This window comes from Calonectris borealis, chromosome 4 (genome assembly GCF_964195595.1).
Source record: "Calonectris borealis chromosome 4, bCalBor7.hap1.2, whole genome shotgun sequence".
NCBI classification, from domain to species: Eukaryota; Metazoa; Chordata; class Aves; order Procellariiformes; family Procellariidae; genus Calonectris; species Calonectris borealis.
Window position 1 is genome coordinate 59,462,317 of NC_134315.1, and position 27,722 is coordinate 59,490,038.

The 27,722-nt window shown below is 40.0% G+C and overlaps 1 protein-coding gene across 1 annotated transcript in view; it reads left to right on the forward strand.

Annotated features, from left to right (window-relative positions):
* EGF (epidermal growth factor) overlaps window positions 1-18,915 on the forward strand; it is a 64,035-nt gene extending 45,120 nt beyond the window's left edge. The window contains exons 19-25 of the mRNA XM_075150605.1: window positions 326-451; window positions 2,793-2,912; window positions 4,868-5,018; window positions 7,330-7,494; window positions 11,000-11,102; window positions 14,556-14,658; window positions 16,183-18,915. Coding sequence (XP_075006706.1) covers window positions 326-451; window positions 2,793-2,912; window positions 4,868-5,018; window positions 7,330-7,494; window positions 11,000-11,102; window positions 14,556-14,658; window positions 16,183-16,406 — 992 coding nt within the window. The 3' untranslated portion in view covers window positions 16,407-18,915. The remainder of the gene's footprint in view (window positions 1-325; window positions 452-2,792; window positions 2,913-4,867; window positions 5,019-7,329; window positions 7,495-10,999; window positions 11,103-14,555; window positions 14,659-16,182) is intronic.
* The last annotated feature ends 8,807 nt before the right edge of the window (window positions 18,916-27,722 follow it).

Consider the following 27,722-nt stretch of genomic DNA (forward strand, 5'->3'; position numbering starts at 1 on the left):
GAGTAGGGTTTAAGAATACAAGGCTAGTTTTGAATAGGATCATTCCCTCCAAATGAGATTTTTTTTGAAGCAAACGGTATTTGTGGAACCTCTAGGTCTCCAGTTGAAAGTAGCTGGTTGACTGTCTTAGGCTCTTTAGAACATCCCCATCAAATTTCATGTCAAGAAAAGACCACAAAGCCCTTCTCTTCCCATTTGCTTCAGATGCACAAATGACATGTGACAGCACAGTCTGAGGGAGATTCATGATGTAGACATTTCTTTTTATCGATTTACCTGATGGTTTCATGACCCATGTATCCCGTCTCCTTGTTTTATCTCACAGATGTTGACGAGTGTGCTGTAAATATGGACCGCTGTAATCGAAACGTGTCGGGCTGTATCAATACGGAAGGGGGCTACGTCTGTAAATGCCTGGAGGGCTACACTGGAGATGGAGTCCATTGCTACGGTATGGGCATGTGTGAGGGCTGTGCTGTGTCTGGAAGGCTGGGACAGGATGAATGAGCAAGAGACATGTCTTATGATTTGGGCTAGCCTTGCATCAAGCTGTGAAGCTGTCAGATGAGCTGTTTGGTTCTTTTTGAAAAAGCTGGTAGGGGCATGGATCCTAACAGTAGCTCCACCAGCGGTTGACATTCATCATTTCTTCCTCTTTGATTCTTTCTTTCTTTTCGAAGTGTGGCAACCTCAGCAACTGATCAATATGCAAAGCTTGTAGTTGTCAGTGGATACCTCCTCTCAGTGTTTGCACTCTTTTTAGTAGCTACAGCAGGAGGGAGAGGAAGAGTGAAGGGGAGGAGGGAAGTGGAGGTGAAGCAGTAGAGCTTTATTGGAAATCGTTGCCATGAATATAAACGAAAGCAGGTATTGAGTGTGTCATAATACTCATCAAATAATTCCAGGTCTGTTTAATAGGCATGAGGTTCAAGATGTTGACACTGACAACTTGAGTACATTTAGAATCTTGTTAATAATCAGACCCACTGATTTTCTCATCCAGCTCTAATGCCAGGTCTTTAGTTCATTCCCTACATTTCTTAATTTTTTAATCCATTTAGCAGTAAATATGAAGGAACAGGAAGCTTTTTCCCCCCAGTATTTGACTAGCACACAGTTTGTTCAGAGCTTTAGGAACAAAAGCTTCTCTTTTGTCCTTTTCTTTTTCCTTTCTCCCTTATAACCTAATTCAAAGCCCATTAAATTTGACCCAATTCTTACATAGTCCTTACTGGACTTTGGTTCTCTGACACAGGTAAGGATGACTGAAAAATTAAGAACAATATCATTATTATGGGCAGGATGTGGAAAGTATCAGAAGCAGGAGGTTCGAGAAGGTATTCTGCCTACAGTGGTCAGAGATCCAGAGCTCATGTCTTTGAGGATGTTTAGAAGCACAGGCAGAAGTGACAAGCTCCTCTTGCTGTCCCAGCACCACCTACAAGGCATGTCCCCAGACAGCCCTGGACTCTCACTGTCTGTGATACAGTTGCTCAGCTAGAATGATAGTGGTACCTATCCCTATTATTGAAAAACTGTCCATTGTTTTCCTTAAGTCTTTAAGTCCAGAAGATGGTAAGGTATGTTTTCACAGCATTTTATAAATGATGCAATGTTGTTATGATGTAAACAGAATTGAAACTAATTTTGTGTTTGATGACTTGAAATGTACTATAAAAACCAGAAACTGGTAAGTAAGTGATTTTGCACTTCAGTTTTAGATGCCTGCATGCATGCACAGTGTCCAGAAATGTGTCAGTACATCCAGAGATGGTACAAGATGAGTTCATGTTGTGTTGTTGAAATCACATTTCTTGGAATAAGCTGCAACAGTTTTGTTCCTGTATTTTTGCTTTTAAAAAGGCTCTGAATTTTCTATACTGTTTTGGGCCAGATCCTGTTAATTTTACTGTAGAAAAAGTCCCAGTGGTTTAAGGAATAATTTCACACAAGTTGGGATGGTAGATCTGTGATTTTGCTTCCCCAAAGTAAATGTCTTTTGCTGACAGTTCATAAAATGAATCAGAGGCTCCCAAACTCTGGTGTGTGAACCCTTTCAAAGTTCCCACCTTTGAGGGGGGGTGCTTAGGCACTTAGCACCATGCAGGTGCCAGTCCGGGGGGTTGGCAGGAGCTGTGCTAGAGAAGGTGTGGAGGCAGGGTGAGGGTGTGCAGCAGGACGTGGGTGAGGTACGTATGAGCCTGACAGAGGCTCTGAGCCTGGAAACTCTTGTTGTAATCAGGAAGCCTCTTCATAGTCATTCAGAGGCTCACTTCATTTAAGTGTTTACACAAACTGGATAAACCTGTAGGTTTCTAGACCCTTTCCTTCTGTCTAAACTTTTTGTTTAGGCTTGACCAGGTGGGTGGTCCCCACTCCCAAACCCTTCTGCTGTCCTAATGCAAGAATGCCAACTGGCAGTACTCTAGTACTCATCCAGGGCGCAAGCTCTGACTAGCAATGCCAGGAGAATATATCTAGTACAAGTAAATCTTCTCTTCAACTCTCCTGTACTCCTTACGTTTCATGGGGAAGCCTTTCCTTCCTTCTCCCTGTGGAGAGCTTCTGCAGCAGCAAAGCATGCTCTGAGAGGCTGGGGAGGCTGTGATTACTTGGCATAGAAAGTATGCTGGTTGCTTTTCCGTTGTGTTTTCCATGAAGGCGTATTTGCAGAGGGAAGGTCTTTGGTGTTCTTCCTCACTGCCAGGAGACTGCAATGCTGCAACTGCTGCCCTTTTAACCGATGCTCTGAGGCATTTCGTTCTTCTAACTGCAGACTGTTTGGGTGACAGATATTGATGAGTGCAAGACGGGGTCCCACACCTGTGGAGAGAACATAACCTGCACAAATACAGAAGGAAACTTCACTTGTTCGTGTGCTGATGATGGTTCTGGAACTGGCTTCGGTTGCAGTGAGTAAATGGAGTGAGCAATTAAAATGAAATGGCCCTTAATGAAGAACTGTGCTCTTGGATAAATTGTTATACCTGGAAATTAAGGAAACCCTGTATAGTGACATAGTGGGCAGCTTGTGGATCTGTTTAGCATTGCTTTAGGAGGCTGTTCTGAGGTGGGCCAAGGAGACCAGATCTGAGTTTAGTTTGGAAATATTAAGGTTCAATGTTAATTTTTACTGTCTAAATGTAATGACACATCTATCTAATGGCCTTTACAATCAACAGCACCAGTAAATGCTCCTTGGAGGTAACATTTTTGGAGATGATTTCATTCTTTTTCAAACTCTCTGTGCCTTCTTTCCCTCTGCAGAAGGCTAGCACAAGAATTGCACATAATTTAAGTCCCATTTAATTCTTCAGAATAAACTAGTCTTTCAGATCCAGTGGCTAATTTTTCAAAAGGGCTATGAAACTCTTCAGAAAATCTGGTTACCAATTTAATGAAGGGAGCTGCTGAAGGTTCAGCACTAGTCACTATCTGACTCTCATTTCAGTGCCTCAATGTGACAGCAGCATTCTCTGAAAATGTGGGGCTGAGTGACTCATCGTCTTACTCTGTGCCAGCCCTCTTCATCGGGGTGAATTTTACTCCAGATCAAGTGACTGTCTGATGATGGAAGGACACTGTGTGATTGTCACAGATCTATTTCTGCAGAAAACCAGAAGGAAATTATGGCTTTTTAAAGTAGAACACCTATCAGAATCCCTACCCCCTTTTCAGTTACTTGAGCTTTCAGTAGTTTCAGGTGTCACTTAGGAAATGATGATTTTAAATGATGCATGACTTGGAATTAATGCCTTCTAGGTCCCTCAGCTGTAAATCTGATCCCATGTCTTCATGTGTGTTAACACAGTTTTAGTTCTTTGCCTAATAAGCTCTTTCAGCAAGCTGAAATTTTCTTTGCAGAATACAGTCACACCTGGGGTTCACCAAAATCACTCATCCCTTTCCATTCAGGCTCTTTGCCATGGCAGTTCTCCTGCAAATGAAATTTTAAAAAACAAATGTCATTGAAGGTCATGTTGCAATAAAACTGGTGTGAGTCATAAAATTGATCCCATAAATGTATGAGAGCGATTAGGCGCATTTGTGCTAAGCCATACTGCTAGAAATTCTTTGCCATGTAGATGTTTGGTTCTGACCCATAGATGTGCTGTAGCATCAAAGTAGGCAAGAAAGCGCTCCTTTTCTGTAAGTAGGTCATGCTGTGCAGAGATATTAGAGCTACCTTTAAAACTAGCTAGTTTGGATATCTGTGTAGGTGACTGTGTGCGATTCAGAGCAGGCTACAGAACCCTTTGAAGAATTGGGTCAATAGAGTTCCCTGCTTCCCCAGTGATGCTGTCATCTGTACCTGAGATAGCTTGAAACAATAAAAAATATGATCTGCAGTCACACACAGATGCAATCAACCAGATGGCAGCAGAGTAGAAATAATCTGCATAAGAATGACAAGTTACATGTGAAAACTTCTCAGTCTGAGATCCAAGTGCGTGAAATACAGTCACCCTTCACCTGTACATCTGACTCTGCAATTTTATGCATGGTGGAGATTTACCATACCCTAAAGCTGCATAAGTTGCAAAAGTCATTTAAGTGTAAGTAATGAGGCAGCCAGTGCAGTTTTTCTTCAGAGCTGTATTCACACATCTAAATAGACAGAACACAGCCAACCTCTGTGGGTCTTTCATTGCAAATCTAGAATCAAGCGCATTTAGTATTCTGATCTAAAGTTCTGTGTGCCTAAATTTGATAGGCAACATAAGCAAATAGATAAAACACAGGTAATTGGTCAGAATTAGAGATTTTTACCTACTTTCCTATCTTGAAGTTCTGGAACTCTTTCATAAGATCACATTGCCAATGCGGCCAAAAGTTTGAGATGTCCATGTGAAATCCTGTGTTTCAGAATCTACTGTGTCCCCCACTGTTGTCAGCAATGAATACTCTACACACCCTGTGCAAGATGATTCTGTAGGATGCCCTCCTTCGTATGAGTCATACTGCCTCCATGGTGGAGTGTGCAATTATGTTTCTGATCTACAAGACTATGCTTGCAAGTAAGTACAGAAATTTGTATTGTCTGTGCTGATGAATGGTATCCTTAGGGCTCAGTTGAGTGCAGACAGTGAAGTGTTTGTCCATAAATTATCTGTTCATCACGCATGCTAGCAATTATCATTAGACTCTGCTCTTTTGTGTAAGTGATCACTGAAGTTTCTATAAGTGGTCACTCCATTCACACCCATTGCAATTAATAGTAGGATTGGATTTGTTCCCTAAGCACTCGATTCTTTGCTTTGGAAATGTGAGATAAGTTGTTAAATGACTTAATGCTCATGGCTTTATGAAAGAGGTGCTTGCTGTCTCTCCTGTACATATTGTGCTGACTTATACCTCCCTGCAGGCTTTGTTGTTCACGTGTAGCACTCACTGGGATAGAAGAGGACACCTCTGTCTTGTTTTCTCTGATTGGGACCAGGGAGGAGAAGTCTGATGTCAGCATCTTCCCTTACAGTTTGAAGAGTCTTGGCCCCTGGCAGAAAGGGTATAACATGATGGTCCTCTTAAAACCAGGGAGAGTAGCAACGAGACCTCAAAAACGAGACCTCCTTCCTCCTGTCGATATTTTTGTGAAGCCTAATTCCTGGTTCCCCAAATGCAGTTACTGATAAAAGCAAAAAGAATCTCGTATTTCCAGAAGTCAGCCTTGGCCTGGTCAGTGTGACAGCCTAGTCCCATGGGGTAATCATTTCTTCAAAACCATTAGTGCTGGAGTTTAATTCTATAACTTGATTATGTTTGAATCTGTGTTATATCTTTTTCAAAATCAAGCACAAAAGTGTTCACAGTGGGACAAATGCAATGCCTGCCTCCTCCCCTGGGGTCTCACCTGGTAAGCGAGGACCTGGGCAGGGGATGGATGCCGTTCTGTAGCAGGCAAATCTCCCTCTGTGTCTCAGTAACTTTTTTTTTTTCTTTTTTCACCTCATTGAGTTTCTCCTATTAAAACTGAAGAGTCTACAGCTGCAGAACTTTCAAATTGGATCACATATTTTTTTTCTTTTATTTGTTAGGTGTTAGTGCATAATAAGAATCCAAATGTACATATTCCTCAGTGCTGGAAGTGGAAGCCGTTTAAAAAATTAAGGAGCAACCGTACTTAGCTGTGTGGGATCTTGCTGAATTCTCACATTTCTGAATTCTCACTAGATGGCAGCATTCATTCATGTAGGCTGTAATATATTAAACACCAAAACGACATAATGGAAAAATGTTATCTAGCAAAAATATCTAGAAAAAATCACATACCAAATGCAATTTGTATTTTTATTAATAAAGGCTCTTACACTAGAAAGTAGATCTTCTAGCTTGTTTGGAATTTATTGTGATTTTACATTAAAAATTTAACATTTTTCTGCCTTCCAACATATATGCATTTTAATTTGTGACAGAATGAGAGTGCTTGTGCCTGATTTAATAATGAATGCTGATATAACGTTTTCAGGACATTAGGTAAAAGCTGCTACAGGTCAAATCCTGCTTCTTTTGCTCATTTGACTAGCTCTTTTGACTTGAGTAAAACTAGACCGATGAGAATTGTGAGAAGGATTTGAGCCTATGTTGCTGAGAGATTATTATGAATTGAGTACACTTTTCATTTTTTATGTTTATTATTTCCTTTTTAATGTCTCTCACCTTGGACAGTAGAACTAGGCTGAGATTCTTTTTGATGTGTTTCTCGCTTTCTAGTAATTTTGATTTGAGGGTTTCATGCACTGATAAGATATTTCCATGTTGGGTTTTACAGTGGTAAAAACAAACAAATAAACAAAAACTGCCTACAGAAGAAGCTTGTATAAAAACTAAATTATGAAGATATTTTTAACCCATAAGAGGTTTTTTTAACACTTTCATTTGTCTTTTATTTTAAAGTAAGGATTCAGACTAAAATTTGATTCCCTTAACCAAATCACTCTGAAAATATGAGTAAGTCCTATATTGCCTATTTCAAAGGAAGGGAAGCTTGCTGCTGGAAACATTTAAATGGAAAATCTTAGGAAAACACTAATCACGCAGCAGGATTTTAGAGAAAATGATTTTTTCTATTCTTTACCCATTAGAATCTGAAATTATAATCTTGCTGTATAATTCTATAGCTTTATAGTAAAAAAAAGTCTTTTAATATTGAATTCTACAGGTTTTGACAGCCATTCCTTTAAAGTAATTTTGTCTTTACCACCGCTAAATTCAACCAGATATTTCCGTAGTGGTTGCCAATGGTAAATACATAAACAAGGTGACTGAAGTGATGATCTGGGGTTTTTCCTCTGCTGCCAGTTACAAAGTATGCTCACTTCCTTTTGGCAGCTGTGTGACGGGCTACGTCGGGGAGCGGTGCCAGTTCAGCGATCTGGAGTGGTGGGAGCAGCAGCACGCAGAGCGGGTGAAGATGCGGAACATCACCATTGCAGTGTGCATAGCAGTGCTGGTCCTCCTGCTCCTGCTGGGGTCCCTGGCCGCCTACTGCCACAGGTAGTGCTTCCAAACACGCGCTGTGAACGTGTGGCACAGGGCCTGAGGTGCTCTGACTTTCACAGAGGGCTCATGGAGAAGAACGTGAGCTGTTCCTCAGCTGGTGGGAATCGTCGTATCATCCTTGCTACTCTTTGCTTTTCAGTAATTGGATCTATGAATAATTCAGAAAGTTCTGGCATGTCCGTGCCTGCAGTACTTGCACTGGTGTTAGTGAGTGACACGTGTCTGGGGGGAAGAAGAATAGACTTTATTAGGTTTGAAGAGGAGCCATAATTTTTGTTGATGGGAGAGTTCAGGAGCATGCTATTTACTTCTTCCTTGGTTTCCCTTAAGAGCTCTGGATGTCTGAAACTGTCATGGTAGGGTGTGGCTCCTCTCTGCTAGCTATCCCATTAGTTTGGTTTTGCTTCCCTTTCAGTGTAGGGTGGCACCTGAAAGTTTCCTCACCATTGAGAAAAGCAGCCTTGCAATAGCAAACTTCCACAGTGATGCCTCCAGCAATGAACATAAAGGCAGTTTTCCTGGCAATAGAAAGAGTAAAACCAGGGATGTGAACCTAAAGCACATCTGTTGTAAAAATACTCCCTGGCATTTTCCATGGCTGTAATGAATTGTGCAGGTTTGGGATTCTCATGGCAGAAAGGATCCCTACAGTCACTATTTAAGAACCCAGGCTGATGTGAAATTAAATGTCATCGATGTCCCTTGGACTGGAAAGTATTCAGCATTTAATAAGTTAGAGTCTTTTGGCCATGACCTTGGCAGATAACTGTTCTCAGAGGCTCTTGTTTAAATGCATATTTATATCTAAAAGTAAACAAACAAGAAGCCAGACAGTAGCCAAATCAAGGGCCTCCTGCTGGATGCCGACCTGCCCTCCGTGTGCAGGCGTTTTGTTTGTGGTTTAGGTTAATTTTAAAATTAGACTCTCCTAGGCATAAAAAGTTAAACCACAAAAGAATTTAACTATGGAAGCTAATATTTTCCATTCTTATTTAATGGTTCCTAGCATATTTAGCTCATAAAAGTAGAGAAGCTGCCACGTTTATTATTTTCTATTAACTAATGGTAGAGATCCAGAATTAAAGCTAAGTGCAGCCTGGTTTGTTCTCATGACCTGGGATTCAGAAGCTAGTCAGTGGAATGATACATACAGAATAGACAAATTGTGAGATTCTTATATTTCCCATATATGTCATATAAACTGTCATTAAAAGTAGCCAGAATATAGCTGGTTTTAAGGTATGAAGATATTAATTCTCTCCCCTTCCTCTCTCTTTCGTCATTTCTCCCTGATTTACCTTTCTTTCTTGCCACATGCTTTTGATCGATATAACTATTTACCTCGACAACAAGTTTTCAATTACATACTTGACTGAATTTGTACTGCAGCTGTTACTAGCCTAACTAGATCAAAATGAAACCACTGACCTAAAATCCCTATTTAACTGGAGTCTGGAAACCAATGTTTCGGTTGAAATTGCATCATTGCTTTTTCACATAAATTACTGTATTTTGAAATGTACCAATTAAGTCTGTAATAGTCCTGTTCCTTCCCTTGTAAAATAGAGACACCTATCTCCTTTTAATTGGAGGAAATGAAGTTGGAGATCTACACCTGAAAAATGTGTGAACTGGAGGCCAAGAATACCAAAGTATTGTGTTGGTTTGTTCAATGACTGTAGTCTGCTGAAGAGCATTGTGTTATTCTTAATGTTAGGTTTATGTAGTCTGCCCGTATAGTGTGCCAAGCTTCCTATCTTCCTTGGGAAGCAAGGAAACAGCTCTTTTCCAACAAAAAAAAAATATCTGAGTCACAGATTTAACACCCACAATCCCTCCACCTCAGTTGGCCAAGGCTGTGCAAAAATCAACAGTAGGACTGGGATTAGGACTGAGAAATTCTTGGCCTCTTGCCCATGCTCCATCAACTAGATGTCACTGCCTCGCCTGCTTGGGCTCAGTTGCACTTGGAGACTCCCGTGCCTACCAAGTCCACCTGGCATCTGTTACTCTGCATGCTGTAAAGTAAGATGTCGAATTAGTGATCCCCTTGAGCGGGGCATCCCGCTGAGGACCGTGCCTGGGTGTGAGCTCTGTGCAATGGATTTTATAACTCCTGAGTAATGGGCTCAAGTTTTGTCAGCACTGTGAGCTGCAATGCAGAACGAGCACGTCCAGGTGACAAAACATGAACAGCAGCCTTGCCACAGTGTCAGGAAAAGTCAAAATGGACTAATTTACCTTATTTTTCAGCATTCTGCTCTGTGGATATACCCTCAGATCTGACACCTATTTGATTTTGTATTAGCAGTCCCAGTCTTATTCTCTACTGGAGACACTTACTTTTTTTTTTTTTTTTAATGTTTGAATATACAGGAACATGTTATAGAGAATCTGGGGAGAAAATCCATGGTGGAGACAGGTCTTTCTCCTTTCTAGCAAAAAGCAAAGTTTTATTTACATTGTATTTTCATGAAGGGAGCAACATATGATAATTATGGCAGATGCACTTTCCCAGTTAGTATATGAATGTGACGTAGAAATAAAAGGAAAATTCCTATTTTCTTTGGTACATGCTGTTAAATTTCATTTAAAATAGATCAAGTAAAAGGATGTTATAACTTGAGACTTCCGGAATTTGAAGAGTGTAACATTCATTTTGTTAGCTGATGTCTAGGAGGAGAAAAAACATGTATGTAAAATCAGTAAAGATGTACTGATTTGAATCTCAAGCAGTGAAAATGAGCTCTTTTTCTTATGACCGTGTTTTCTATGTTGGGGCCTATATGAGCTTTTAATACTGCCTTATAAGTGGTGCTGTTTAACTCCAAAAATAACTATTTTTTAATTTATGGAACTAGCCACTTAGAGCTGATTATTCATATCCTTTTCCAACTCCAAGGTTGTACTCTTGGCTTTTTTTCCCCTTGAGCTAATTCTGTTGGTCATGCTTTTTCCTGGAAATGTCTTAGTCCCAAGTTTTTGAGGCTTCCAGTTTGTTTATTTCATAGTAATTTCTGAAATTGTTGTTTTTCATAAGTGATGCAGATGAATGCAGAAGCAACTTTCATAATTGTAACTATCAATGGTGTACAAAAATACAGTCAGATTTTTACTTCTGAGCTTCACCCACAAACACTCTTCATTGTATTGGCTGAAACCGAAATCTTTATAAAAGGAATGTGTTATAAATAGAATAATATAAGAAAATGGAAGGGGGTAGTTAAAATTATGAGGCCTATTGTTTTTTCTAATGAATGACCCTTTACAGATGGCACATTAGAACAAACATTTGTTCACTTCTTACTGACTTCTGTTTCGGACAAGCTGTTTGTTTTAACCACTGGGTGGTAATTGACAGTAATACACCTTTCAAACCAATGAAAGAAAACAAAATATATGTCCCTTCTATAAATACCTATAGAATAATGTGTGAAAGGAAGCAGCGTGTGTTCCTCCCAAAGCAAAATAATTTGTTTCAGCTTTTGTTCTGTTGCAGAAGTCAAAACTTGTATAAGAAGAATCTCTATGCAGAAGCGATAAGAGATGCCAGCAGCCGTGCTGACAATGAGAACGTGACACCTACTAGCAACAAGTCTCGGGTAACTATATTAATGTGGAGTGGAGAGGGAAGCAGGAAGGATCAAAGAGTGTTAGGGATCCACTTGAGATTATCCATCAAATAATTCACATCTTAAATATATTAAATAACTGCTAGAGTCATCAAGTGCTTTGCTGTGAACCCTAGTTCATCTTACCTCATTGTTATCCCTCAAAGTTCACAGCTGCCTGGATGTATTGCAACCATTAGCCAGTGTTATTGTTAGCTTTGAACACAACAGTTGGGGAACTGTGTTCTAAATTAAGGAAATGGCAATGTGATGACATGGCATATCACAGAGTTATTTTCACAGGAAAGTATGCCCTCCGTAAAAAAGGCTTCTTGGAAGCCAAGAACTGTGTGTGCTACATGAGATGTTGAACTTTATTTTGGGGGTTGATGAAATTAAATGTCTTTGTATTAGAGGCTGCTGCTTTGTAAAGAAAAACAACCAGGATATTATTGGGTAGTTTGGGACTGAATATAAAATACAGATTTTGCAGTGGTGTAGGTAGAAATGCCATCGTGATCTGGTTGTACTGGCCTGCTTCTGTTGTCGTTTTTGAAGTTGCATCAGAGAATTTGGCCCCATAAGGTCTGATCTAAGGACCTGATTCTCACTGGCATTAAAATGACATTACACTGCTGGGTGGTAGCAGTTGAAACTTGAAGTTGGCAAAAGTGACATGATTGGCATCCGTGGCTACTTCTGTGCCCAGTCGGAGACTCCTTTCTCAGAATGGCATGACTTACCCTGAGAGCTTGTCTGCACACACATATCATTCAGCTCTGAATAAGCTGCTGCAGTGCAGGTATCACCATACTCGTCCCAGTAGCATCACATTAGCTAAGCAGCGCACAGTGGAAAAGACTACTGGAAGAGTTTACACTTGTATGGGATTGGCGACAAGCTCTAGTGAAGCACATAGCTTTTTATGGGGTAACTGCACACGTATGTTCTTCTAGTATAGGTATTACTGCAAGGTTTTAAAGCCTTCCACACCCAACTATAGCTGGAAAGGTACAAGAACTGTGTACGTAGTAGTCATGGTCAAAAAAGAATTTGACTTTAAATGGCCTGAAGTTTGACTCTGCTCCAAATCTTAGAGTCCAGAAAGAGATGAGTTTGTTCTATTTGGGAGTCTGTTTGAGGGGTTGAATATCATGGAATATTTGTAGTGCAAATTCAAGGATTTTTAATCAACCCAAAGAAGGCCTCGCAAATGGTTTAGATTGAGTGTCTGGCAGGATTTGTGAGTGGGTAGCCACTGAAACACACTATCATCAAACATATGTTGGGAGTACTGAATTGACTTGACCCTGCTTACAACATATTGTTCCTTACCTGGTCAGCTGCATACTCTTGTGGACCTTTTATTACCAGCACTTTGTTCCTCCAGGTACTGGACAGCAAATGTGCTGAATTGTGGCAATGTCATCATTTGTTCACAGCAGAGACAAAAACCACAGCTTGCAAAATATCTGAGGCTGGGAAAATCAGAAACATTTGTTAGGACTGAGAACAGCTCGTTGCCTGGGAGCAGCGCTCTAGGAGGCCTGCAGCTCATCAGCTCTGTCCCCAGCTGCTGTTGTCCCTATAGTTAATGCTAGTGGCCAATGACATTTTTGCTAAATATAGGAGTAATTAGACAGCTAAGCAATGGACTGAATCAACAAAAACAAATCCAACCTACTCATCTATTACATACTCATGTTAAATTTCACCATGCGTTCTTACACTGGGAGACATCAAATGCATTAATAAAGTAATTTATTGCAAATGGCTTGTTGCAGGCTGGAAGAGGAAATCACTGACCCTTTGCTAATTATTGCTGCTTACAGTGTAATAGATTCCTGTGGTTTCATGCATGTGATTTTCTCTGTGCTGATGCAGCCATTGAGTGTTAAGTTCACTGCGGTTTTATGCATGCATGCACTCAGGTTAGAAACTGTAGAGTTGCCAAAAAGCCGCAGGAAGTTGTCCATTTCTACTGTTCACTTGAACTGGATTATTGGGGAGCTTTATGTAAAAAAAGACATTATACTATATCGGGGACAGAAAACTCTATGGCTCCTCAACTCTTAAGGTAATGGAGTAGGTTTTTGGGCGCTATTGATTTACACAGCATTAATAATCCTAATGAAGGACTTCTTATGGGGACTGAGTGATGTGTATGCAGTAACTGTAAAGAGCTCATGAAATTCACTCCTTTTGCAGCCCACAGTGCTACTGCTCATTTGTGAGGCTGGGGAGAGGCAGTGCAAAGACTTTCTTGTTCTTGCCCATCTAGGTTAATGTAGAGGATAACAAGCTTTTATGCTATCACACATATCAAATGCTAGGTATCGTGGTACTGAAACTATACCTATAAATTGTCCAAGTGCCATTCACTCTTCCCTTTACTTCTATTCTGCCAGGTGAGGCTACATTTAGCTGAGGGTATGCCTGGGAACTTTTTCACATTCATATTAGAGTTGCATAAGCCAGGCTAGGTTTGTCCTAGGGATATGTAAGCCTTAGTAAACTTCTGCACATGTCTGGATTTTGATGCTATTCTGAGACTTTTCATCCAGCAAGTGTTCTGCTTTGCACAGTCAAAGATATTTTATAGAACTCTGTAGCTGAATCTCCTCCAGGGATCTGTCACATGTGGGTTAGCAGCTGTAAGCCTACAGATTTTATGTAAATGAACTGATGCCTAAATAGTCACACCTGCTACATCTATGATCTATCCATATAAATCCACCAATTATCCACCTGGACCACTGAATCTGTCAGTCCTTCTGTTGGAACATCTTGTTTAGAGACATTTTCTCTTCTTCCCCGTCTCTGCTCTTTAAACACCCACCTTTTACTGGGTTTCCCTCTTTCCCTCTATACTATTTCAGCACAGTGCTTCACATTGCTTTCCTCTACCCCTGTTTTTTCTGTTTTCCCCCTGGTCTTTTCAGCATGTTCCCCCAGAGGGTCCCGTCTTCTGCTTCCGAGGTGTCACTTCCACTGTGACCATGGGACAATGGAATTGCACACCCCAGGTGGTGCCGAGAGCCAGAGAGGGAGGCTCGCTTCCTTCCCTGTGTCTGACAGTCTCCTGCTGTCTGGTTGTGGGTCTCTCTAATACTTTAAAAGTGGCCCTCAGTACTATGGAGAGTATTGATTTTCATGTACTTTTGTTCTCGCATCTGGAAAGGTTGATTTGCAAGGCAAGAGAATGGGTCGTTCTTTACTAGGCTGGGACTGCACACTTTCCAGAGAAAGACTGGGGTTGTCATCAACTTAAATGTTTAATCATCTGCAGGGGAAGGGTCATCCCAGAAGCCAGGATGACCTTTTTCCTCCTACTGTGGTTGGAGTGTGTGGCCCTTCTAGTTTGCCTCTTGGGTTTCAGAAAACCGGTTCATTTTATATTAATTTCGGCTCTGTATATTTTGTGCATGTTGTATGTATTTGCAGTTTGCGGTTGTTAAGGAGTGTAACAGTTCTCTGGAGACTAAAGCGGTTGATCTAATTGAGTGTGAGACAACAGATCCTCATCCTGCCTGTCCTTCAGAATATGGTGAGTAGGATTTCCTTCCTTATTAGATCTCTCCTCACCTTTCTACCAGCAGGAGCAGCAGCTGATAGAGGAGACAGAGAAATCAAAATTATATTTCTGGCCTGTTTATAGCTGCTGTGCATAGCAGAAGCCATGTTTGTATTGCTGTGAAGAGACCATTCAGTCCTTCACTTTGCAGGTTATTCATGAGAAATTACACTACAACAGTGCTTTCACACTCATAAGCCAGATGCTTCTCGTGGTAGTAATAATATCATATTTTTGCATTTATATAGAACTTCACAGGTTTGCTTCATAGCAAGTGAGTTATACCCATCATACTGATGGGAGATGTATATCCATGGGCAGATATACTTTGACAGTCCTTATTCTTTCAGGCAGGATAACTGTCATGGTGTGAGGAGTACAGGTCTCCCCAGAAACCTTTTGCCCTGTGGCAGCAACTGCAGTTCTGCCTTTTGTGTTAAGCAAGGTGTTTGGCTGCTTGGGGAGTGATTGGTGCTTAAACAAAGATGAGATGAATGAAGGAGATGTGCCTCCCATCCCTGGTGCAAAGGCAGCAGGCAGCACAGAAGCACGCAATGGGCTTCCATGGCCCACAAGTTACCAGCTGGACCACTGTGAGTTTTAGGAAATGCTGCCTTATAAGTGGCAACTGAATCTCCTGATTGCTCAGATGGTGATGGAGCAATGATGATGGAGAAAGATTGATATCTTTAACCATTTGTCTTATTTACCATATATACCTCCTAACTACAGAAGTTACTATAGAACCCAGTTTGCATCAGTCATTTAGAAATATGCAAAGACAAATGTTTGAGGATACTCGAATGGGCAGGCATCTTGCAAGATTTTCAAAATTACCCATCCTATCCTTAGCCGTATGTTGGGAAGTCACTTTATTCATCAGTAGAAAATATGCCTCACATTTCCTTGGTTGGACTAATATTGTGAACATGTGTAGAACTGTATCGTCCAGTGAAGGAAGCCTGATGTTTCCCATTAGGAGGCTCTGTTTTCATTTATAGTTTTATCAGATGCAGCTATCGGAACACAAATTTCTCATGACAGGTGTCATTTTTTCCTAGCTGAAAATTTCAGCAAAAGCTGTTTAACCGTTTTAGACAACAAAACTGGTAAATAATCTGATGTCTTTTCTCACATGTTAAAGAAAGTTCTTATACCATGCCAGTGAATAATTCTTTTGACTTTGGAGCAGGGGCTTTAATTTTGCCAGGCAGGCGGTCTTCCTGTCACGGGCATGCATTTTCCTGTTCTTGTATATTAAAACAGAAAACCATGGCATTTGCCTAGGACAAGTCATTTCTTAAAATCTGAAGCAAGTTCTTGACTTTGCCTCCTTTTTTGTTCTTTTGTCATGAATTGGTTTTGTAATTTTCTGAACTCAATTCTGTGCTTCCTTTCATAGCTTTCTTCTCTCAAAGTTGCCATTAGCTTTCTTTTAGCTTAGTTATTGTGAAGCTTCTCAAATGGCTTTCAGTAATACATATCCATTTTCTCCAGTGGAAGAACAGCCTATAACATATGACAAAGCAGCAGAGACTTTGGCAGAAGAGGAGAAAGAACAAGGCTGTCGACAAGAGGTTCCTGTTGGTGAGAAATCGCGCCAGCCCATGGGAGCAGCGAAGGGCCCTCCCCAGGCTCCCTGGAGCATCCACCCCGAGCCCCTGCTGGAAAGGGACCCCTGCGAGCCTGCCCCAGCCAGCCTGCTTATGCAGCCAGACTAGAAGCAGCCTGGGTTTGAGTGAGAAAAGGAGGAAGGATGAAGTCAGTAGAGAATGGGAACTCATGAAACACTGAAGCACCATCATTTTTTCACTAAAATCTTCTTTAGAAAAAACCACAGATCAAAACAGAACAGAGACGTCCTTGCCACTCCTTCACTGTCGTGTCTGCTTGGAAGAATTACTGTGAGCAATGTATTAGCAATGAGTACTCTGTAAGCATCACTTTAAGGGTCACTGCTGTTAACTTCACTAACCGCCTGCTAAAAGGACACTGAGGGGAAAACAGACTAGTGGGTGATTTGTCAGAAAAGTATTTTCTAATGGAGTTTATTGCACATAGCGGTCTTTACCCATACACACACAGCGTCCAGAAAACTGCCTAGAAAATGGGCCACAAGCACAACTGCAGAGAAACTGGAATGGAAGATGATGCAGGAAAATGAGTTGAAACCCAATCTTTTTATTAAAATATTGTTCATGGACACTTAAGCCTCTCCCCAGAACTGCTGTCAGGCCAGTGTAACTTCTTGGACTTCACCAGAGATATTCTTGTATCTGCTTCTGTGAGTGAGCATCAAACGCGGTCTTGCATTTCTCAGGTTTGGTGGGCTGGGGGATTGTTTGTAAGCATATGGTATTAATGATGGTCATGTCTATTAAGTGAGAGGTAACATTTAAGGGAAAGGTGATTCTTCATTAAATTTTCCAGTCTACACTGGTCCTTCAGAGCATTACAGGATTGTTTCTGGACTGAGGCCGTGGGCCAGAGTCTGCTTTCAGCCCTGCGAGGAAGCATGTGCTGGAGCTGTTCTTGCTTCACAGAAGCATGGCTGGCAGCAAAATCTGGTCCATTATATAGGACTTAGCGTGGGGAAATAAGTCCAGCCAGTTGCTGCTCCAAAAGAACAGGAGAAATGGGACAAACAAAAAGCCACCTCAGTTTGGACTGACTTCTACGTAACTGATTTGTGCTGCCTGATAAAATCCATGGGATCAATTGGAAAATAACACCAATTTTTCTTGTAACTGGCTTTCTAACAGCTACAGTTCCCTTCCAGTTATTTACTAAGAACTAACTCACTTATAAAGCTCTGTTGTATACAGAGTTGTAGCTTAGTTGTTTATCATCTCAAGTGGTTTTCACCACTGTTCTTGACTCCCTGGGGCTGTTTTTAGAAGGTTTTGGAAGATATCTGGAAATCAGCTATATTACTAATAAAGGTTTAATTGTAGGGGATCTCTCAGTCCTCTGTCTTTGAAGCCTACTATTATAACTACCAGACACATTCTCTAAACTCTGCTACAGTGCCCAACACTAGTGTTCCTTATAATTCATTAGCTGGACAATAGTGGCAAATGTTACTAATTTGTGTGCTTACCATCCTGCTTTTCAGTCTTTTAGAATCCTGCCAGGAAGGTATGGGTTGTTGTCATTTGGTTACCAGGACTGTAGGCCAATGATAGCAAAGAGTATTGGAAGGCTCTTACCTTTTGTCCAAAACAGTTACACACTTGATAAACTTTGTGGAGTCAGTTCTGATTTATGTTGGTGTAAACAGCAAGAACATTGAGCCCAAGGTGTCCGAATTACAATAAATATGATGCTCTGTTGTGTAGAGAGTTGTCGCTTATTTGTTTATCTTCTAAAGTGATTTCTGCTAGTGGTTTTGAATTGCTGAGTCTGTTTTCTAATCACATCAGTTCTGAATTCAGAATAAACTTGTAAAATAAGCATTTCCAGAGGTTAGTTGGAACCAGTAGCAACAAAGGCGCATTCTCTTGTGTGAATGGCAACAAGGGTGCTTCTGTGGAAAAAGAAGTGGTTGAGGGCAGTTGGCATACTAAACTGTGTTCAGGAGAGGGCAACCAGTGGGTTGAACCATTACTATTTGGTAGATTTTATTTTAAGTTCAATACAGTTTAATTTCATTAACATTGTTGAAAGCACCTAGTTTGGATTCCCTGGTCTTTCACAGTTCATCATTGATCTTGTGTATTTTAGAGCGTCCAGCTATAAAGGCCCTGATTCAGTAAAGCATTTTATTTCCATGAGAGCTAGAGAGTAAAATGACTTTGATCCCTGAAATTTGATTATCTCTGGTGAAATATGTTTGTGTGCTTAAAATCAAAGTGTTGTGTTGAATGACACTCAACATTTAGCTGGAAGTTTCCCTGCTCAAAGGAAATAAAGATTTGTAACTTTGAATCTTGTCTAAATAAAGGTGTTTTAGACTCCTTACAAATTAGTTTCATATTCTACCCTGTGTTTTGTTTACTTTGCTTTCCTTCAGTCTAAGGATCTAATTTTAAATTTGATAGTGTTCTTTACAGAATAAGATAGGAAAATTGAGCTGATGTATTTTTGTAATTAGGGTGTTTTGAGTTTTAAGTGTTTCCTAAACTCAGCTCTAAACTCAAAATAATCTTTAGTGTAAAACCTTGAGATGATATTTCAACACAAATATAATATATTTGATTTATTTGTATGTTTATAAAGCTATTGATTTATAAAATAAAATAAAAAAAAGATCCCTGGTGTCCCTCTTGTTTTAAAAGAAGAGAATGCAAAATTATGGTTTCAGTTAACCCATGTCATGTTTGTTGATAGTTCCATTGGTTTCATACAGCCGCAGCGTGTAATGTGTTGGTGCAGCATGTGCAGATATCATAGTTTTTCTTTCACCGCTCAGAGAGTCTATACTAATGAGGATTATCTTCTGCATCTTACAGATAGATCCCAACTTGACTATGGTAAGTTTTTGCATACGTGAAAAAAGTTTAGCCAAAAAACTGAGGATCCTCCAGGATTCAACCATTTGACTTCAGCTGATCTGCATGTAAAGCCTGAGAATAACATCTTGGAGACCGGTTTGAAAACATATTGTGAAGCCAGGGATAATATTTCTAGACAAACAAGTAACAACATTCATAACAGAACCATTTAAATGTGCACAAAAAGGAGTACATGGCTTCTACTGGTTTATGGGAACGTGTTACTAAAATTATAAATAAAAACTTACCCCCCGAAACTTTAAAAATTATTAGATTTTCTGGGTATGTAGCTAACTTAGTATTGACCTCAAATCCTACTGGTATACTCTGACTTTTAAAAATGAAATTAACATGTGTTATATTAAGCTGTGAAAGAGGAATTCAGAAACACAAGGGGAAAAATCTTGACAAGTCCAAAGTGAGAAAACTATTGGGCAATTCTAAAAAGCAAGGGAGAAAATGAGTTTGTTTAGTTTAGTAAATCCTGACTTTACTGAAATTTACATTTCAATTCTCTAAAGCCATGCTTTCATCGTAAGCAAGTGAGGAATGATTCATGCTCATTCACAATGAACATAGGCAATTCAATGGTTCCTAGTCATAGACATGCATGACACATCACATTTTAAGTCCCTTTTGCAGCCACTTGCAGCTTTGCAGAAGTTTATCTGTTCAGGCAAAAATTTTCCATCCTTGTAATCTCTTTCAGGATGAAAATATTTCTAAAAAAAATTCTAGGAAAGAAGTAAAAAATTATTTGGAATAGGATTGGGGAAGCCTCTGCCTTGTTAATATATATTCTGTTTTTGTCTTATTGGTAGTCATTTTATCTCATGTTATTTCAGGGTGATGCCTATGCTGTTCAGTTAGTCTTCAGGACACACTTGGTGTTATTGCTTCGCTCCCTGATAACTTGCCATCTTTATCTCTGTGCATGTGAAAAGGAAAGATGTTAGTGGCATTAGAAGCCTCCCCCAGAGCCCCAGGAATGCACCCCAAACACAATCTGCAAGGGTGATAGCCTAAGTTGGCTCATGCTCCTCTGATCTTTTATTGAGACTGCTGTTTAATGCCAGTTTTGATGTGGACCAGGAACAGCCAACTTTGTGAAGACCATTCATCATGGGATTAACTTTCAGGCACTCCTCAGTACTGAGATGGACTAGATTCAGACCAGTGAAAAGCCTTAGTCCCTTCTAACCAGCCTTAGGGGCCCTCAATATCCTGCAATTTCAAGTTTTGGAACTTGGCTTTTGAGGCAACTGCTGCAATAATCATCTATAAAGATGCAGAAGCCCTTTTCTATTGGGGCCCTGGCCACTATCACGTCTTCCTCCTCAAGCCTAGGTGTTACAACCAAAATGTCTTCTCCCTGCCTACTTTCTTTTTGGAGGGGATGGTTCTGACTCTTCTGTTCTATTAGATACAAGCAGAAGCTAAGCCAAAGCCTAGAAGGAATTTCTACACTTCATAGATCAAGACCCTGTAGTTTGGCAGCTGCCTTTTTTCCAGGTAAGAAGTTAGGATATGTCTCCAAGATTAATTTTAAGAACACCTGAGTCCTAGACCCTTGTTTTTGCTCACACACACCGCTGCATGACACTGTTACCTTTCCAAGCATCCAGCTTTATACCACATGCCTTCCAGGAGCTTCAGTTCACAGATAGTCTTGTTGATGTTACCCCTAATCTGGCCTCATCAGTCTGACCCTCACCATATGCTTGTTACGGGTTATGGGATCCTGTCTGCCAGCCAGTTTTCAGTCTATGTAGCAATATTGGCCTTACCCCCATGGCCTTTATCCAAACCAATTTGGAATGGTTTTAAAAGTAAGTCAAAGATACCATGTAAGGGAATTTCTCACTTTTATGTGAGCAGCTACTGGAAACAGAGCAGCTGGAGACCTGGTCCGTTAACAAGTCCCCTAGGTATTAATATGATGCAAACAATGAAAAGAATACTTAATAATTTATAAAAGAATTAGCTACTCATGCCCATATAAAAAAGAGATTTATTAAAAAAAACCCCAGTTTAATATCTTCGTAGTTTCATGACCTAGCAATTTTTGTGCAGCTCTGGGCGTTTTATTGATTAAAACCAACAAGTTTTATGTGCTGTATTCAGCCTACAGAACAGTGTGCACATTTTAATGGACATGATCTTTGTTAATATTGATTGCACAAAACAATACATTTGAGTGTGCTGTAAATAAATGGAGAGAATGCACAGTTGGTATTTCATTAGTCTATTAACAGTAGTTAGTCATTATACAAGAGTTGTGAAAGTGTGCTATATAAAAATTTCTTCTTTTTTCACTCAGGAAAGAAATAGAAATATTTAGACTAAGATTTTAATGGCTATTTTGCTGTTTATTTCTTGTTTGCAAAATAAAGTTGGGCCCGGTTCTATGTAGCCTTTGTACAGAGTGTGTGCCTGTAAATAGTAAAAGTTAAGAAGAAAAAACATACGTTTTAAATGTCTCTTGAAAGTTAACCATTTAAGAAAGAAATCAATAAACTAAATACAGCCAGATGCTGAACATCTCACTGGAGACCAAAATCACTAATATTTATGGGTGATTCAAGGATCCCTACAGTATTTGTATGAAATAATAATAAAGTTCAAACTTATTTCCGCTGACCTTAGTGTTGCTCATTAAAGGTTTTAGCAGAGACCTGGATACAGTCGCATTCAAGCGAGGTGTTTGGAATTAAAATACAGATAAAAGGAAAAAGGTTAATCCAGGTCAAGGGAACAGACCAAAACTGGGATTGCATAAGATTATAGTATCTTTCCTCATTTCTCCAATGGTCAACAGCAGTTAGTTTTAAGTAACACTCTTCTCTGCAAAAATCTCCTAAATGAGAGCCTAAACATGGTATTAACTGTCCATTTCTTGGCTTTGTCAGTATCCTTAATCACTACACAATGATTTTTGACCTCTAAGAGAATTATGTTTGCCTAAACCCAGAAATGTGTTAAACACCACCTCCAGGAGACTGAGATATATAACAAGGCAGCCCCTACTGCTTATTATATGTTGTAATCATAATAGTTCTTTTCTCCCTTTTCATACCTAATAATGTGTATCTGGTGTAGGAAGGGAGTACATCAAAACACACTATGAATCCATTTTCATAATAGCGAGTGAACCATGACCCCAGAGCTGAACGCTACCAGATGCTGAGGCAGTTGGATCTGGATCTGATGTACCTTGTGGCTGGAGGTAATAATAAACCAAACCTGAAGTCTTCATCCAGCCAGGGGTTCCCTACTCTTCTTCTGCATCCCATATGACATTCCCTCAAAATGCAAATTCAGAACTTTGTGGCTGAGGATGCTGCTACATTATAGAGTGGTAGTGAGCAATCAGGAGCACTTGGTTCTGTTCCTCACTCCACTACTCATGGAGTGGCATCAGGCAAAAAACTCAGCAGGTCCTTGCAAGCTTCCTCCCCACGTGAAGAAAAAAAGAGAGGGAAAGAATAAGAGTGAGAGAAGGACACAGGAATTCTTACCTATATTGTAATAGCTCTCAGGGTGGCGTGTTTTTTGATCTTTGAAAGAAATTCCCACAGAAAGGCTATTCTTATAAACAAAGCTAACATTAAAATCATTGGACTTGGAATCAAGCTGATTGAGATTTGCATTTCTTGCTGCTCCAGAGACATATTAAGACCTGTTTGAAGCAGATGCAGTTTTAGCACAGTTGTCAGTGTTGACTTATTTTACACCAGATCTGAATCCAACCCTCATTCTTACATTATTATATGCAAAGAGCGGGTACTGTACACCCTAACTTACTCAATATTTTATTTTTGAGTGATGTTAACTAATCTTGGTAAAACTCAGCCCTTTGTCTAGAGCCTGTTCACCATAGACTCCAACTTAAATCCTAAAACAGTTAAACTGTGCAAACCTTTTGTGTAGAGGTGAATTCACCCTCTGTTTATATGTGTAATGATAAGCAGATCCAGATCTAAGAAATGCTTTACAGAACAGAAGTTCTGAAGCTCTATATCAGGAGGCTTCAATCAGCAAAACACAGGTATGTTTGCCTCAGTGTATATTTTAGGATGAAGGGAGCATTAGAAGCATTTGAATGTATCGGTGCGAGGTCTTCTGATCTACAAGGCACGCAGTGTGAAGTCTGGTTCAAGAGTCTCTTCAATTAAAGATTTCAACCAAACCTGTAGCGTGTAAGCTGGGGTATGCGAATGTGCTGTATACCACCCAGCTTGCTATGAGCAAAGGAGGGAAGGGTGGCTGGGTTCTTTAAACAGTTAGACCTAACAAATGACACGTTTTGAATTCTTAGGGAAGAATGTGTGCTAGAGTGCACTAATACTGGCAAACAACAGAAGAGAAACGGATACGGCCAAAAGTTGGCAGATCTTCTCTTGGAATGTAAAGACGGGGGGGGGGGGAGTGGGGGGGAGAAGCCAAGAATAAAAAGGCTAGGGGTTATTCTTTCCACATGTGTTTATAGAAAAGGGATAGATTTCACGTTTCACCTTTTTCCAGTTTAATGTGTATTTTTACTTCTGGTTTGGTTTTTGATACCTTTTTTCACCATCCATTGTTCTATTACAGGTCATTCAGCCTTATGTTTAGATGGCTTTGTAACCCAGGTAGTATCCCTCACCTTCCTGTCTGCAAAATCAAAGGGTCATATTTAGTACACTGCTAAGCATTCACATTTATCCTGCATGCTGTGCATAGATAACAAGCACCCACAGTCTGCTTCTTCAAAAACACGAAAGCCAAACAAATGCCCAGAAGGACAGGAAACATCTTAAATGACAATGGCTGGCAGGTTTCAAATCTCCTCATCATAAAAATAAGAATGAAATAGGGAGTTTAATCATTCTGCAAATGGTCTAGAAGAAGGAGAGGGAATGGAGAAACAGTGGTTAAAGGCAATGATTCATCAGAACGACCTTCTTGAAGACAAATCTAGATCATCTCTCATATGACATAAATTCATGTAAGCTCTTCTTTATAAACCTCTCCTTCAATTATTTCCATGTGTGAAACTACCATTTCTGGTGCAATGTTTTGTGGTTCTTTTGTATGCATGTTTGTGTGTTTCTGTCTTTACATTAGCACATAGTGAATTAGTTTAAGGATTTAATAGAACAGATTATGTTATTGTACTGATGGACAATGGATATATCCGAGAAATATCACAAAGCTGAATGTATTGTTCAGAGGAACTAAGCTCTTTCCAAGGGTACAGAGTCTCATTATTGCCCCAGCCTCTGGATGAATGCAGTCTGTGCTACCTTTGTGGGGTTCAGTAGCTCTGGGCAGGGCAGTGATCGAGCCACTCTGCAACCTTTCTTCGCACTGGGTTGTGCTTTACACACGTGCCTACTCAAGCTAATAGAAAATGTAGATCAAATATACATACCCTGAACTATATCTACTTACCATATACTGTCTATCTTACTGAGTGACCACCTAACCCCATTGAAACACACAGATTTATGTAGGAAGAACATTTGTCTTCTTCACCACCATGGCTAAGAAGCAATATCAATTGACACTTTCTCAAACAGGAACTTTAGATATTCCCAGAAATGTGTAACTTAATTTAACATGTTCCATCCTATTAGGTGGAAGGGGCACAGCAGTGAACTGCTTCAGTATTTCAGACGTTAGATGAAAGTGGCATCCATCTACTGGTACTCTGAGTTGTAGGATACATTTTTCTTTAAAACTCTAAAAGGTAAATATAATAGTGAGTGTATGATTCCTCTTCTTGGTTGCTGGACAGAGAAGTGATAGTAAGCTTGTGGTAGCATCTTCCTCTTGCTGAACATATATAATCAGTGTTGCAAAACCTGAGAGGCTGAGTAAATGTATGCAAGATTTCCAGTCACAGCTCCAGTCCTGAAGGGTATGAGGCTTTCAGTTTTTTTTTCCCTTCAGGACTTTCTGAAAAGTTTTTTCTTGCAGAACTTTGCAGATCACAGGGGTTTGGCTAAGCTTCAGAGAAGAGTCATGTGAATGTATAGGACCATAGCTGAAAGGAAACTGTCAAAGTTGCCTTTAAGTATCTGGTGAAAGCCACTGGAGCCCCCGGTTTTGTAGAACTCTCAAACTGTTTTTAGATTTTAAGAGTGTTTGCATTCATTAAACTTTCTTCCTATACTTTGAAACTCCATTTGTTTTCTTGGGGAGGGTTTTGGGGTCTAATTTTTAATCAAACTTCTAGCTGAGGGCATGCCTCAGCTGTAGGAGCAGAGAAAAGTCTCAAAAAAAGATTGAAATGAATGAACAAATGCTAAACATGTAGTAGAACACCTACAAACCCCCCAGAAATAAAAATCCATTTATTTACTAGCAAAGGTGATCAATTGAAAATTATTAAATGTTGTGTTCAAAACTGTCTCTCCAACATTAATTCAACCACTTTGTTTATGTGCATTACTTTGATTTATTTTCTTTGCTCCTATGGATTTTTGCTTCACTTATGAACAATACAATTTAGAATAGATTTACACTAAAAAATTATTTTGGTGCTCAATCCTGCTTATATTTTACCAGCAAAATTCCTATTTTGGTTTTAGAGAAAGGAAGCGTTAAATTCATTTAAACAGAATCTTAGAAAGTATTAAACCATTTTCAGATAGAGCTTGGATTTGAAAGTTGAGTTCAAATGCGCCTGTTTGCAACACTAACACCATTGTGTAAACTACTAACAATGATGTTCTGTGTTGTCTCTTTGTCCTGCTCTACTACCGCTGTTCAAGTTGCTCCATCAGGAAACCTCAAAAAGTGGAATTGCCCCTGATACGTCACCTAACTCCAAACATGTATGCCAGTTGAGCTTAGCTTTCAGTAGGGCAATGAGACTTTTGTAGAACCCGTTCACTTATGAGTTGCAGAAGTTAAACACAATGAGTTTAGGAAAGGATGGAGTTCCAGCTCGAATCCTGACTTCTGATTAAAACCAGATGCTCGGTACTGTTATAACATAGAGTTTTCTGGATGAATACAGCAATATTTTATTTCATAAATGTGTGCTTTACAACAAATCTAATGGGAATTGTAAAGTAGTACCTGACAATATCAATGTTTAAGTGTCCCAGCGTAGCATATTAAAACAATAGCAGTTCTTTGCTCATGACACAGCTGAGGTGCAAATCCATATGCTGATACCCTCTGTAAAATGTGTCAGGTGGAAGAGAGAAACATAGTCTCTCAGGACAATATTTCAGGGCCAAATGCAGTCCCTTATGGGATGTCTTTAGAGATTGATTTCTCAGGGCTATGAAAAATAAATGTAAACATTCTTGCAAAAGTCTGTCAGCATTTATGGCTTTGCATTATGTATAACTTCTGTCCATTTATGGCAGAAAGAAACACCACAGTGTGTCATACAGACTTTTCTGTATTACATGCTGAGTTGCATGATGTGTCAGTGGGATTTCGAAGAAAATCTTGCCTAGCTCAATGTTTGCTTTTTTGGAAAGAATTAATTGCACATCCACATCCTTCTCCAATGGGAAAATTCCATGCAAAGCACTTTTTTTTTTTTCTTTTTTTTTCCCCTGTCTCCCTGCTCTGGGAAGTTATCCAGCCATGTAGCAAGAAAAGCGAAAGCATGGAGAGATGCACTCCCAACCAACAAGTGGTGGAGCTGACCTGGCAGCTGTCAGTCCAGTTGCCGTTCCCCTGCCTGACCTGTTCATGCCAGTGCCAGACCCAGTGGCTCATATAGGAAATAAGGAGGCTTTGGTTACGTCAAGGCTGCTTGAGCTTGGTGCCTCAAGTTTTCACCCTATATTGCATTTTATGGCAGAAGAAACTGTTGCCTCTGGAGTAAGGCAAGGGCTGGAGCTATTGTACAAACAGGGGTCAGAGTGCCGTGAGGTGTGGTTTGTGACTGAAACAGCTCTACTGGCAAAAATTCCTCATGTGAATGCATATACACAAATTAAACTTTCCTTTAATTGGGGCTGGTGGTGAGGTGTGGTGCAAACCTGGTTTTCTCTGCCCGCTCTTTTTGCTCTTTTGCAGGAGCTGCTCCCTCTGCTTTCATTGATGTTTCCCCAAACCCAGTATGAACACGAGCATATGAAGGCAGATTTCAAACCCACAAGCAGGGTAACAAGTAAGCAGCAGATTTAAGAGCTATAGTGTTTAGTCTATAGTGCTTACTCCAAAATATCGGAGGAAGAGAGCCGACACAAAGCATCAAACACCATTTTTCTTTAGGAATGAGAGTCAGGACAAAAGAGCCCCATGAAGTGTCTTCCTCATTTCAGAGTTACAGCGGTCAAAATGTTGCAGTTGTTCACCTGTAAAGCTCAATTCCTAAATTGGACATTATGCTTTTGTTCCACTCTACAGCTGATATGGCTGAGGTGGAAAGTGCTGGAATGGGTTGGTGCATTCAACCTGTCTCCTGATTTCTGTGCCAGGGAGTCTGTATTTCTATAGGGAGTGCAAATGAAGGCATTATATGGATGAAAGTCTGGATCATCCTGGGCAAGGTCCATCACTGTAACCTTTTGATCTATGGGGGAAAAAAAT